The sequence below is a fragment of the Amblyomma maculatum genome, chromosome 4 (assembly GCF_055883805.1).
Source record: "Amblyomma maculatum isolate TAMU_Amacu chromosome 4, ASM5588380v1, whole genome shotgun sequence".
Taxonomy (NCBI): domain Eukaryota; kingdom Metazoa; phylum Arthropoda; class Arachnida; order Ixodida; family Ixodidae; genus Amblyomma; species Amblyomma maculatum.
This window is the reverse complement of record NC_139347.1, coordinates 32447829-32462613: the sequence shown is the minus strand read 5'-3', so window position 1 is coordinate 32462613 and position 14785 is coordinate 32447829. Positions and strand designations below refer to the sequence as shown.

Sequence of the window (14785 nt, the reverse complement as noted above, 5' to 3'; positions counted from 1 at the left end):
CATATATCTCATCCGATGCAATGAACTGATACAGACCTCTATAAATACGAGGCTGCACATACTTTCTTTGAATGTTTTATTTGAGCAAAGTTCATAACATGCCCATTCCTTTGAAACCATTGTTACCGATAAGAATTTGTTGTTCAGTCTGCAGAAGACGCTTCCTCTAACAGACGCCACTGTTACGATTACCAGCCCGTGCAGCACGACTAAAATGGCCGGCAAGATCAGTGAAGCTGTGCCTACGGCCAATGGCTCGCAGGAGGACATGCGAGAGATTGCACGTCTTGGAGAAACGGATGATGTAAAACGGCAGGCTCTGAAAGAACTTCGTCAACTTATAGCAGGTCAGTGATCAGCAACCGACGATGATATTTCGCATACGTCAGAAGTTGAAAAGCTAATTGAGGTGACTGAATCTTATAAGTGCTCCTATCAATGCCGTTAATTGCACCCTAAAATTTTGATGCGGTACGAGCTTTGTTGAAAATATGTATGACTTATTTCCAAATTGCCCGCAAACTTGCGGTGGCGCTCGACTCTGCTATTTTCAGTTTACTAGTTTCATGGATTCACAGATATTTTTGAACATTCCTCCCACTCCTCGCTTTACGTTACAGTAGTTTATGAATAATCAGAGCAGTCACGATGAGAGAGAGAAAAAAAAAAATAAACATCGACATAAATTTTTCGTTCTGGTACTGTGCCTTCTTGCAGATATATTATTGAACTATTCGGAGGACTGCATATTTCGGCACCATGCCTTTGCTTTAATGTGCCGAACAAGTAGCACTGATTTTTTTTTCTTGCAGTGCAGTGATGATAGCAAACACCATCCAACTAAGTGATGTTTCACCACCGATAGAGCAGTTGAAGCCTAGAGGCGTGACTCACCGTAATGATGTTTCACCTTGCCTCAGAACCACCTAGTGGGCAGCCGATGGTTTTGGGAGTATCAAATCTTATCAGTTACTCCCTGCGCAAAGCCTTTACTATTTCTTAGGTTGAATGGGAAGGGGAAGTTGATGTGGAGGATTGGGTAACTGGGAGGAGAATTTGACATTTACATTTTTGTCATCATTTTGCACTGAGCAGATGAACCACGGCTTTGCTGCCCAACGGAGGATGCCTTTCTGATCATGCTCCTCCAAGCTCGCAAGTACGACGTCTTGTGTACTTTCAAGAACATCAAGCGCTTCTGCAAGACTAAAAGAGACAATCCGGAAATATTTAACGCTTTGGATCCGTACCACATCCCTTTCGACGTCGCCTGTCGCAAGTACTGTCTATCAACAGCATCTCGTGGAAAAGACCCTCAAGGCAGGCATGCAACTGTGGTGAGAATAGGTGAGATAACCTGTACTTGTGTTCACGTTATGGCACACAAGTCTCGACAATAGTCTAGCCTGAACGAGAAGTGTGTAATGCAGGCTGATTAGCATTAGGTTTTTAACATTAAAAACTAACTTATGCAGCATACATAGTTAATTTTACCTGAAGGTGAAGCCAATATGTGGACAGAGAGGGAGGAAATAGTAGTCGTTACCCTAGTAGATAATTTTCCTAGTCAAGGATAGAGCGAGGGTGTTCAAGTCCAATCACAGACAGTTGAATCTTTTGAGTTATGTATTTGGTAGAGCTTCTGTAGGATCCAAAGGCAATTTGGCATGAAGGCTGAGCTATTATACCGACACAAAAGGAGTAGATAGTAGTCGTTACCCTAGTAAAAATAATTCCTTCATTAATAAACACTTAGTCACGAAAGATAGTGAGCGTCTTCAAGTCCAATCGCAAACGGTTTAATTGTTTGACTAATACATTTGGTTGATATCTTTCAGCACACTTGTGTTATGCGACATCCTCTCGAAATTCCTAATCAGTCCGCGTATCTGTAAATGCAAAGCGGTAACGGTCACCGCGAAACTGCTCCCTGTGTTATGCGGATGGTGCACCTTGCCTTGTGTATGCCGACGGTATACAGCAACAGGTGAAGCCAATAGCTTCCGTTTTCTGATTATGATTGTTTAAGCGGAAGCTTCGTGTAAGTACGTTGTGTACAATGTCATGTGTCTTACTTGCCATGCTGTTTTCCGCACACCAAAACAAAAAAAAAGTTTTTCGGCTGAAAATGTCGCTTCAGGGCGCCTTTTTCTACCGTATTTATTTTTGTTTTAAAACCTACGCATTTTCATTCTAGGTGCATGGAACACGGACATATGCTCACTCACCGACTTCTTCAGGGTCGGTGTAGTGATCTGCCTACACGTTCTTCAGCAGGAAGAAGCCCGGATCAGGGGTATCGTGGTGGTACTGGATGTGGCCGGGCTTGGGCCGCATCATATCCTCCATTACACGCCTTCTGTTATCAAAACGTACATTAAACTTGTGCAGGTCAGTATATGAAGTGTCGTACCGCGCGGTGACACGAAGCCTCACCTTGACAAACCATGCCACTTCGGACTAAAATACGCGTGCCGCTTGATTTGAGTTTAATTCGCAAGTTCTCACATTGAGAATCTTGGGTGCTGCTGCTTTCTAAGCCGAGATGGCCTAAAGGAGCGAAGGGGTACTTCTCAAATGAGCATCTAGGCTGCACTGAGATACGCTGGATACTGTGTTTTTCTGAAAACCAAACTTATACTTGGAACTTATTTTTGTAGGGTTGTTTCAACAGAATAATAAAGTACTCCTTAGACCTCCAAAATCGGAAATGTCACTAATAGTTCATGAAGCTGCGCACGGCAGCACATTGTCTTGTGCTAGCCGGTATTTGTGCATCATTTGATTTGTGTTCTTGGAAAAACTTGCAATTCCAGACAACAAAAACTTCAGATAAAGATGGTAAGCTTCGAGGACATTACTTTTGAGCGCCCCAAGCTAATTGTACTACTGTTCTTCATCGAAGCCCAGCCATACCACCATCAAATGTATTTGGTGCTAGCTGCTCTTGCCGCATGTTGCAACACCCGTGAACTTCGCAATGATAACAGTGCGCAATATGAACAAAACGGAAAACCCACAGGCAGCCGACAATCAATAGAGCCCAGAGAGGCTTACTTCATGTGCCGCATGATGCATAACTTTAGCGCTCCTGCATTGGCACGAATGAAAATGGTTGAGGCAACATGTTGCCACGTAACTTCCACAGAAAATTAGCCATGATGGTAGCAGAAAACATCCTGTTGGCTGGACAATTTCATACCCAGAAGCTATATATAGTCTTCGTGTATAAAATGAGACGAGTAACCACCAGGGACGTTTTCATAACTGTATTCTCTTTTTATACCCATTTTAAATTCGTCTCTAACTGCATTCTTGTGAAACTACAATAACCAAATCATTAAAACAAGGCAATAAAACGGAGAGGAAAATGCATTTTAATTATGCGGGTAAAAGAAAATTCACAAACTATATATTTTTTCCAAACAATGGAAGTAGTCGCTTACACGTATTCACTAGTTGTATGGTACGAAAAATCGTTAACAAATTTGAGAACGAGTGCTGAGGCCACGTGATTACGACCTTCGCTTTTCAGTGCAGGGTCATCTAAAATGTGTTCCTGATTGTATATAAACCTGCGTGGTGCACAGTGTAATCTGTTTGTGTGTTCACACCGCGCAAACGCTTGTGGAAAGTGTACAGCTATCTGCTGTTACTGAATAGACATCGATTGTCACGACTTGGAACTAACAAGTGTAGGGATACTCTGGAAAAACTAAAATTTGCTTGTATAGAATTGTTACTGAATTCTAATGATCATGACACTACTTTAACTAAAAGTAAGCGTGTGTAATCTAGAAAGAAGGCATAAAAATTAAATTGAGGTCTATATTTATCCCGGAGCGATTTCGCAAGTAAACTGTGTAGCGTATGAACACAGTTCTTGGGTGCGGTTTTCGGAGGTTAACCAACAGCCATTCACTTCAAAACGGTGATCACGGAGCCCTTATTTGGCGTAGACGTTACAATTTTGAATATACCACGACGAAAAAAAAAAATTGGAATTCGATTTTCTCAACAAAGAAATTACGCTTTCGCTGCTGGGCACATCAGTATACCTTGAATGAAACAGATAATGTTTTCACTTCTATGTCTCTGAGTGTCTCTTTATTGGACCGAAATATAGCCCTTAGTACCGAAGAAGGACGGGCTGAGGGATAGCGCCTCGTGTGCTCTCTTTTCCTGTAGGATTGCTTGCCTTTGAGGATCAAGGCAATCTATGTTATCAACCACCCTTCCATATTTACCGTCTTCCTTGCTATTGCCAAACGCTGCATGAAGAACAAAATGGTGAGAAGGGTGAGTATGATTCCTTTATTGTTTCGCTTCTTTCGACCCCCCCTCCCCCCCCTGTTATTTGAAATCTGGACAATATACGCAGAAAATATTCGTATCAGTGTACAGTTCTACATTGTATAAAAATATTTTTAGTTCCGGAGTAAAAGCAACGACAAGCGACGCTATTCAGAATTATAAAGGGCTAATTGAGCACCTTATTTGACATGTCATTTCTCTCCCCCCCCCCCCCCCCCCCCCACCCCACCCATCCGCGTGAAGCTTTAAAAGCTTTGTAGCGTGAACGCTACTGGAAAGCGCTGCGCGGGCAAAACTGCTCCAATGTGATTAGTTGGCACATATGTAGGGGGTTCAAATTTCCGCCACGCCTGCCCTGTGTAAGACATTTGATAACGAATGCGATTTTAGTGGACAGTTATTTCTAGTTTCACCCTTAACAAGGTGCACGATCAGCTGGACAATTTAACACAGAGGTCACCCCAGAAAGTTTTTGATAAGGTGCATCATAATTTTTTTATTTACTGTATTGGAGAGTGGAAACATTGGTGACGTCTTGCTTGAAGGCATTGAACTATGTTATTAAGCGGCCACTACAAGACTGATTGTTAATCAAAACCAAACCTATTACGTCTAAATCATCTGTTCGACAAGGCTGTTCGCTATCGCCTTTGTTATTCACTTTATATCTTGAGCCCCTATATCGTAGTATCATCAAAAACAAAGCAGTTCGTGGCCTCTCACTATCGCAATGTGAAGTTAAGGTTTTGGCTTATGCTGATGACATTGCCCTTTTCTGTTCTGATAAAAGAGTGTGATCGAGGGTCTGCGCGCAATTGAACGTTTTTGTGACAGTTCGGGGGCGTCTCTTAACCTTGATAAATTAAAGGGGTTCTATTTAGGCCACTGGGATACAAAACCTACTTTTTAGTCGGAATCAGGTGGGACTCCAAAGACACAGTATTTGGGGATCCCTTGCATCAACATTGCAATAGTGGACCTCACTGGGAGTCTCAGATCTGTTCAGTTAGGCGACAAACCCAGGCTTGGATGAGTAGGGAACTGTCTCTATTTGCACGAGCACAAGTTTGCAATGCCTTTTTGATTTCGAAGCTTATCTATGTCTTGCAGGTGTTGAATTGTGCAAGAAACAAATTCCAGTCAGTGCATAGTATTTTTTCTACTTTTGTGTGGCGCTCTCAATGGGAGCCTATGCGTCGAGACAATCTGTTTCTCCCTCTGGAGGCTGGTGGAGCTGGTCTTCAGCACTTGTTTGCTCATCAACTTGTTTCAAGGTTTTTCTTCTTTAAAACAGCTAGCCCACCCTTCCTCCTAAGTGTCTTTAATAGATGATTATGTGCCCATTTGCCTATTTTGTTCGCGCCCACTGGTCATAGGAGTGAGAGTCCTTTGTAGAGTTTCCTTAAGGAAGTTAGATAGTACTGTCTATTTCATGTTTTTACAAAACATGTGGAGATGAAAGAGAAAGCTGCTGGACAGCAGCTTGACAAGCTCTCACCCGCCGTATGCACATAGACAGCAGCAGAGCGCACAAAAGACGTGTCCATACAGATCATCCATACAGAAATTATAGTGATAAATCTATACACTACTAAAGCAATGATATTAACTATAACCTCTATGAAACCCACACGCAAACAGCATACATTCACGCTCTGTCATTCCAAAGCATTATACAACAATAAAAAGACAGAAGATATCTGAGTAGAATAAATTCACTTTCTTTCGATGCAAAAATTAGAACAGTCAAAGAGAAAAAGAAGTTTGTGAAGTATAGTTCATATTACCACGACTATCAACAATTACATTCCACTTCCTCACGGTACGGCTTTTTTTAGGATACCTATACAGTCTATCCAGAAGGCAGATAACGAAAGTTCGTATTGAGACATAATTTCTTTACCTCCTCTTTCTAGACAGTAGTGTATTAAAGCGGTTTCAACGGATTTATATACAGTGAGCCGCAAATACTTTCTTTTTTAAACTTCACACGTCAACCTTACCTGTAAAAACGTGGCTTCGTGCGAAAGGGACTTTTGTGCCATGGTCAGTGGACTGTCGCCTGCGTCAGCCAACAGAAAATATAGATCATTGCTTTGTGTATTGCCGTGACACAGTTTTTTTTGGGGGGGGGATATTCTTGAACGAACTCTCAAAAAGGACTTTGATATTACGCCTTATATTATAAGATTTTTGCACGCACTGGAGGATTCTGAAGTACCATGTGATCTTTTTGGGCTCGTGGAACTTTTTAGCCTGTGAAAGAGCCGCATGACCAATCGCCACGCAGAGCCACCACGTTCATCGAAGTCTCTGTTCAGGGAACAATGTGCTATGAGTATATGCTGCGCAGGATCGACCTCCTGCCTGGTTACCTTTACTAGATACATGCATATGTCTCCCGAAATTTCGATGTGTGAGCAAAGTGAGAGCTCGATGCTGGTGTAATTTTATATGCGGGATGCAACCTGGTTAAATCGAGCCTGCAGTACTTACACGCAATAAAGAAAAAAATATGGGGCGTGGCGCAGTTGGTAAAGCGGTCGGCTGGGGATCCAAGGGAGGATGCTCGATTCTCGGTGGAGGCGAGGTTTATTAATTTATTTTTAACTCTCGATCTCGAAAGCGTGACACCTCTGCTGACAACCTTCTGCCGACAACTATTAGGCATTAAAGCTTTCGCCTTATAAAAGGGTCCAACGAAATCGAGCCGTCACTGTTTCTATGAGGCATTAAAGGCTTTCGCCTTATAAAAGGGTCCAGCGAAATCGAGCCGTCGCTGTTTCTGTTTCAAACAGGAGACGCTAGCTCTGCGCCACTCACACGCGTTCGTTCAGTGCGATAGTTAGGAGGCCTTATATGTGGCCACTTCGTATCACCTCGCATAGTGGACAAGAGTCACTAATTGCAGTATAGGGATATTCAATTGAAATTAAGACTCCTAATTTCCTCTACTTAGGAAGACTGATTCTTAATTATACTGTTCTGTACTAGCGAGTAACACACTTAAGTAGCTCTGCTACTTAACCCTGACTCAGCACTAATAAGTAACTCTACTGAGTGAAACTATTACTTAGCAAACAAGGTATAATGCCCATACGGCAAGACAATGATATCGATTCTTAAGCGTTCCGTAATCTTTCTTTATGCTATCAGAGAAAAAGAAATTTGGCCTAAACATTTGTCTAAAGTTAAAAGACTGCAGAAAGTATAACGAAATATGAAACAAAGCGGAATAAATGTCATGATCGTTTCTCTGACATGCGTGGCGCACTAATGCCGTTTGTATGAAAAGACCAAGTGGTGTGCAGGGTAAAAAAATGAAACGAATCAGAATGTCATATAACTGTAACTAGGGATAGTGAGCGCAACTCCCTGCTGACGCCTAATGTTCTGTAGGTTTGACCTGGTATGTGTAAGCAGCAGTCCAGCTACGGTGTTGTAGGTATGCACGAAGTATTCGGCATACCGCCTCATTCTCATGCTCTAAAGAAATAGGCTTGAGGAGATGCAAATGTTAGAACCGAACGTGGTGTTGTACTCGAGTGAACTGAAACCAATAAAAGGTGGGTATGGTAAACATATTCGACTTTTTATTTAGCTTTACGGGTGACCCCGTAAACAACCGGTATCCTGAAGGATCAATAAAACAAGCACAAACAATTAATTGAATCTCCACGTCTTTTTCAGATTCGTCTTCTGGGACACAATGTAGGTGAGCTGCACGGCCTGGTTCCCGACGATCTCATTCCGAACAAGTACGGCGGAACGCTAGACAGCTACGACCATGACGAGGAGGAAAGGCAACTGAAGGCTGAACAGGGGTTCTTCGAAAAATTGAGCCTATGTGTCTGGAAGCCGCCTGAACATTGAGCAACGAGTTTTCCCTGAAATGTGTGTTTGATTCGTTTACCAGGTTTGGTGACTTGCATTCTGATATGGTGCTATTGAAGCTCCTTGGACACAAGAAACATGTGCGCACGAAGCATAGACTGCCGTGCCGATTGTCTCAATGGGGCACTTATTACTATACTGGCGTTACGGCTACTGAAAAAAATTCTAGGCTCTGGGAGTTTCATTTTGTACATAACTGAACTGTAGAGGAGATGTGCTGTGTAGCCACAGGGCTCAGCATTTCAGTGCCCTAACAATACAATTGTGTGTATCAGTCGGTAATGCAGCATATCAGGTAACTGGTCTGTTAAGTTTGGATAGGCAGTTGTACAACTGGCTACGCATGACTCCTAACATTCTGTTTAGATCTCTTCAGATCTCTGGCATGCTTGTGCAATCAGACAACATATAAAGAGGATGAATTTGCAAAAATTTAATGTTTTCGTAAAATAGAAATGATGTAGTAGTATCATGTTAGAATCTGTATTACTGAACAATTTAATTTCATTATTTACTGAGCCCTAGGCAGCACTATATTTCTGACCATACAAAAAAAAAAAAGAGATGAAGAAAAAAGAAACGCACCAATTACGTCAATGTACATAACCAGGCAAGTCGATCTATTAGAATGCATATTTTTTCAGCGCCGATTACAGAGGACAAAGGAAGGGGAGATGCGGGACGAACGCGTGCGTCTTTCCTTCCTTTGTCAAGTTTAATTCTCGTGGAAAAAGTATGCATTCTACGCTCCAATCACATGCGCTAAGACATCATTAAAGCGTGAACAGTGGATTGAAAATTGTCTACGTCACGTCCATCGCTGAAGTTAAATGCTAGTATAAGCCGCATGTTCTCGCTGCGTCACTTCATTACTGCCTGATGCTGTCGGTATGTTGCTGCTCGTCGAAGACACCGCAGTTAAAAATAGACTGTGTAGAAACAGCGGCTGCGCATTCAGCGAATGCAGCGAAACAACTCAAATGTTGTGCGGTATGGCTGCGCGCTCCAGTATCGAAAAAAATAAAACACTGTTCTATGCGTACTGTTCTATGTGTACTGTTCTATGCGTACCTCGTATCGACAGTAACGTTGATGGCTGATATTCTCTTAGAATACCGCAGAGTAATGAATGTAGATTTATTACTCTGCGGAATGTAGATTCATTACGCTTTGTACGGACACTGTTACACTGAACACGTTGTGAGGGACATTTGCCAAAGAGGGCTACATTTAAGCTTCTTGAATTTTTCCTGCGTGTTTATATACTGTAATACCATTAGTGCCAATATCTAAACTCGACAATTACGCTTTCTCGTTTTTACTGGGCTCCACCAGCTACGAGTTCTGAGCGGATGGCGTCAGTCCTCAGCGCTGCTTCCTTTAAGCGTATTGGCGAACGTGTGGACGAAAGGTGGTTCAGTCATCACTGATTGTAAGCCAATTTAGTCTCTCGCGCCTTAAATGTCTAAAATATACAATTGTCCCCACTGCGCACACAAACGAGGGCATGCACCGTATAAATGAGCACGACGAACAACGAAATGAGTAACGCGAGAAACGCTGGCAAAGGCGCCGCCTGCCCCTCAGGTAAAAGGGTCAGTCGTCCTTATCTACGCGTACTGCATAACCTTGCAGGTCGCAGCGTCGTCTCTACTCTGGATGGGAGGCAATGAAGGGTGGCTGTTCCTGGCCCTACGGGGCTGGGACGGTAGGTCAACGCGGATTGCTGCGGGGGCTAGCCAGCTAAAGAATGTTTATCTGTTGTAGGCCGTCATTGCACCTGCCACCGCTTAGGTGGTGGATGACGGCTGTTGCGGCGCGCGTCTTTCTCTCTCTCTTCTTTTTCTTTCTTCTCTACTTTCTCACTTCTGTCCGCACGAGGCAGTGGAGATGGCTCAGCTACAGAGCCAGTAGCAGGCCCGTGCATTTTCTTTTCCTTCTTCCTACAGCCATAACAACAACGTCTCTACTCTGCATACTGATTGCTTTCGCATGCGCTGGTCAGAAGGAACGCCCGCCTAAATGCAAGGTAGTACCACTATTCATCTGCACCAATTAGCATTATTCCGCCATCAGCCATCTACTAAGGGCATCTGGTAGTGGCTAGTACTTCTCAATGACAAGAGCAGAGGTAAACGCAAATCGCGGGTAGGTGCGCCCCTGCGTCAGTAAATAAACCGAAGTCGAGACACGCGCAAGCGCTTCTCTGTGGCATCTGAATGCCCAGACATAACAAAGGTAATGAAAATGAATCTGCGAGCCCCGGTAATGACAAATGGTTGAAATTTTGGTGGTTTAACAGTCCGGCGGTTAAAAAAAAAATGAAAACAGAAAGGTTCTATGCATAAAAGTAAATGTAATTTAAATTTATAGGAGAGCTTTCTGGAGCGTAGCTTTAAGTTTTACATGTAGTTTAGAGAAATGCAAAGAATAGAACAATACCAATAAGTGGCGCACGCCACCACTCTGTTTCAAAGAGGGTGCAGTTAAAATTCTTCTATGATTTCATGCGTGCCTATATTAGATGGAAAGAGAGGCGACAAGGTTTCGGCACACCAGTGCCATGGCTGTGTGGGCACGCGATGTTGAAAAAGCTTTGATTCTTTACTGCTGCAAGAAGCTGAGACGTGTCACTTACGCTTTTTGGGAAGACATAGAGAGATATATTCGGGGCAATGGCTGAAGAAGCATATTTTAGGTGTTTCGGCTGCATCAAAAAATACTTCCATAACTAGAGGTTCAGAGATATCCCCCTGTCGCCAAGACTGCTCCAGCGTACTAGAGTTCAGAAGCACGGAAAGGCGCAGCTGTGCCGTGATACCTTCGCAATAATGTTGGAGGAGGACTTTGTCCGCGCAACTAATACAGTCTTCCTCATAATTGAGTAGCCCTGAGGCAAAAACTGCTGCTATATCACCAGCTAATTAGGCGTGAGCGAATCTTTCAAACCATCTCACATAAAAAAAGTTCCTGACTTGTTTGTATCCATCATTTTGGCGATTGGTACACCCCGGCGTAGGAAAATATTAGTTAGGGGCAGAACAATTAAGCGCTGTTTTAACGCAATTTCTAGATCTTGCTGCCGTGTTTTTCTAGCTAAACTTTATTTTACTACAGCGGCACAAATATCAGTCTGCAGTTTTCTGTTTAATGGGACAAGCGGCGAAGAAAATTGAAACAAAAACAATTACGGTCACGTAATAACTACCCATCTAGCTCAGCAACAAGCTTTATTGAATCGCCTAATAACTCTTGCGTAATAACCAATATGCGCTGACAATTTGTCCAGATTAGACATTTTAATTAAGCAAATATAGGCCAATTATAGTTCAGGCTCTTAGTTTAAAAATAACGCCTTTTTTGCGATCTGTTGTACGCTTGCGAGACGTCCTTTTTTTCTTTTTATTAAAGAAAATGATGAAAAAAATGATTGTGGCATACTGTAGCTGAGTATGAGGCAAATGGCTGTGTAGTATGATCCACGACCGCCAGTACTTGCAAAGTTTGCATGTGGCTACTCGCAAAACTGCTACTAGACATGTATTATGAGTAGTGGGCAGCCGTAACCAGCTGACACAAAATGACTGCAAGACAAATAGTTAAACGATCAATCCTCCTTTCGCTACCTAATACGGATTCAGGATTTTTTTTTCTCGGGCAATTATTCTGTCGTCGAGTTGTTTCGAGAAGATTCGTTCTTGTATACTGCTGTTACATGTGTTTCTTGCCGCAAGGGCAGAGCCGGTTCCTCCGGTAAGGCCCTCTGTGTCCCGTGAAGCAAGCGAGTGTGAACCCCTTTGAGACAAGGCCACCTCGTACCGAAAGGTGAGTCATAATAATGATGAATTTTCCCTATTCGTTCGTTCCTTCATTCAGTAGGAACTGCGATTAGAAGGAAGCGGAGGCTGTCGGGCGCAGCAGGCGGTGGGTAATATTATAGATGAGATGCTGGCGCAGCACATAGTGGCAGCAAGTTTCGCAGGCGTTCCTCGTGGTCACGCAGACATTCGGGTATTTTCAAGGGCAACTTACGCAAGCTAGCTTAAGGAATCTTTAAAGATCTTTTTAAGCTTCCAACTGAAACTGCTGATTTCGCGCATTCGTTGAAATTGGTCCCAAAATTAGGCTTCGCCGGTCAATTGATAACAAAGCAAACAAACCCACATAGAGCCCCGCTGCGGTGGCACAGTGCTTAGTGCGCTCGACTGCTGTACCCAAGGATGTAGTATCGAATCCCGGCCGCGGTGACCGCTTAACGATGCAGGCGAAAAGCTAGGCGCACGTGTGCTGTGCGATGTCATGGCAGGCTGATTTTGTCATGGCATGACATGGCAGATGTCATGGCAGGCTGATTTTGTTGCGGAAGAAAGACTACGACAACCAGTGAGACCTCGGGTGGGCGCCGCTACGCCGTGAAGAGGCGTAGCTACGATCTCCTCATAAAAAATCAGCCTGCCATGACATTTGATTTCACGTTACTCCCATGTCACGAGTAGGAGCTGCCAATTCGGGTCGCTCCTTTCATATGGGAGGGTGACATATCAAAATCAGCCTGTCAGAACCGTTTGCATTCTCGTTACCCCTACGACACGCTGGCATGTTCATACGGCTTGGTACAAGCGTGATTTTATAGCGGGGCTGGTAGCGTGCGCTCTCGCGTCATGCCCTTAAAGGATGAGCTTAAGTGTCCCCAATAATGTAGCACCTTACGCTGATAGGGCGTGATAAAGGAATAACGTAGCAGGCAAAAGAAGCTTCCGTCGTTGCTTTCGCAATTCAACTAGGGTTAACCAAAGCTAAACCACAACAATTTTTTTTTTTTCATGAATGACTATACATAAAAGCTTGGCATGAGAGCAGGAGTGCGGGTACATCGCTTGATACAAGATTTTGCAGATTAAAACGGTAAATATTTACTCAAAGGTACACCCATATACCTTCACCTGCATTCAATTTCCTTAGCGGGAAATGTCTACAAAAATCTATACAATGAAAATGTTAAGTGCCGAACAAAAAACTTCGCAAGCGTGAGGAAGACAAGGAGACGGTTACGTTACCCTTTCGCCAAAATTGATTCTACGCGCACCCTCATAAGTGCAAAAAACACGACGATGTGTTTCATGTATGTCCTTTCTGAACGCGCCCACCAGTGCGAATAAGTGCGGCAGAATCTTGAGCCGCGGCTAGAGTAGTGCCTGGTTGGACCTCTGCTGCCCGCAAAGTATACTTCCCAGTCTTCAACAAGTCCCCCTTGCGCTGTCACAACAAGGGCGACGACTTGAAGTAATGAAACGTACTCGCCATATAAGCGAAGAAGAATCATTTCTGCAGCTTCCAAAATTTGTCGGGTCAATGCGGCACAATCTACAATGAATATTTCGTTATAATCGCAACTGAATTTCATCGCATGAGATATTTGAAAATTTTTATGTGTAGAGTGAACGGAAGCTGCGATAAAGGGCTTCCTTTTACCACAGAACCTATAAATATTGAATTGGATTCGCAAAAGTTCTGTGGGATGCGCACCTCGAATTCTTCGCTACGGGTTTGCTTTAAACGCCATTCCCAGGTGAAGAACATATTTGCGAGTTAGAGTCACTGATTATATCGAAAGCTAAATATTTGCAGACCGTAAGCTTCGATAGTGGCGTCAGCGGCTTGTGAGCTTGCAGATTGACTGCCTCCTTTCGACTCTTAGCATGCGCTTCGCCGACACGCAAACGCTCCTCGCTGCATTGCGACGCTTGAAGCCGCGTTCAGACTACGTGCGCATCCGTCGTAAGTATCGTATTTATCGCAGTGCGCATAGCGACTGGAACTCCCGTTTACGTAGCTTGCGACCGCGCATGTTCACACTGGGCCGTTCGGTAAGATGCGTTCTTTACGACCGGCCAATCAGCGCTCTCAACATGGCGCTGGTTAGCAAGCGGCTGATAGCGGAGGTCTGGGCTCTTCAAGCTCAAAATGAGATGTGAAAGAAAAGACTGGACACACAAATAAAATACGAAAAAGAACAATGGGTATATTAACAATTAACAACTCGATTATAAATACACTTCGTTTCACACACGCACGTTCGCACACAGTTTTCAAACGTCCGCTCACCGTGTTGACGCACCGCTCACTCCTTCGCACGTTTCACGCGCCCGCTCTCATTGTCGATGTACTGCGCACTCCTGCTCGGTGTCCCGTGATCGCACTCTCTCGCACCAAAACAGGCGTACGGTCCGCTTGCATCCCTGCTTGCGATTTTACCAGTGCCCCGGAGCGATCTTGGAGACGGGCCGGGGCGGTGACTCAAAGGCCGTACTACTGACTCCAAACAATGAGCCGGGGCGCGCGGCAGGCTCGGAAACGTCCGCGGAACCTCGTCCCCCCTCAGAAAATGCTGTTTTCTTTTTCTCTTTTACGGTGAGCTTCTTTCAAACTTCGACGAGTCCGCACCAGCTCCGTTCTGCGGCCCGACCGCAACGTCTCCCCGCATCGGCCTTTCGCTGCAGGCCAACTGTTTCCTCACTTGTCAACGGAGCCGATGGGCTGCGAGAATGCACGGGGATGAAGCGGGCATCCCCCGCCT

The 14785-nt window shown here is 44.1% G+C and overlaps 1 protein-coding gene across 1 annotated transcript; it reads left to right on the top strand.

Annotated features, from left to right (window-relative positions):
* The first annotated feature begins 214 nt into the window (after window positions 1-214).
* LOC146190630 (alpha-tocopherol transfer protein-like) lies at window positions 215-8187 on the top strand. Its single transcript, XM_084600219.1, has 5 exons — window positions 215-347; window positions 1096-1347; window positions 2198-2391; window positions 4189-4299; window positions 8005-8187. Exons 1-5 carry the CDS (start codon window positions 215-217, stop codon window positions 8185-8187), a joined length of 873 nt encoding a protein of 290 aa, XP_084456345.1.
* Window positions 8188-14785: the final 6598 nt, after the last annotated feature.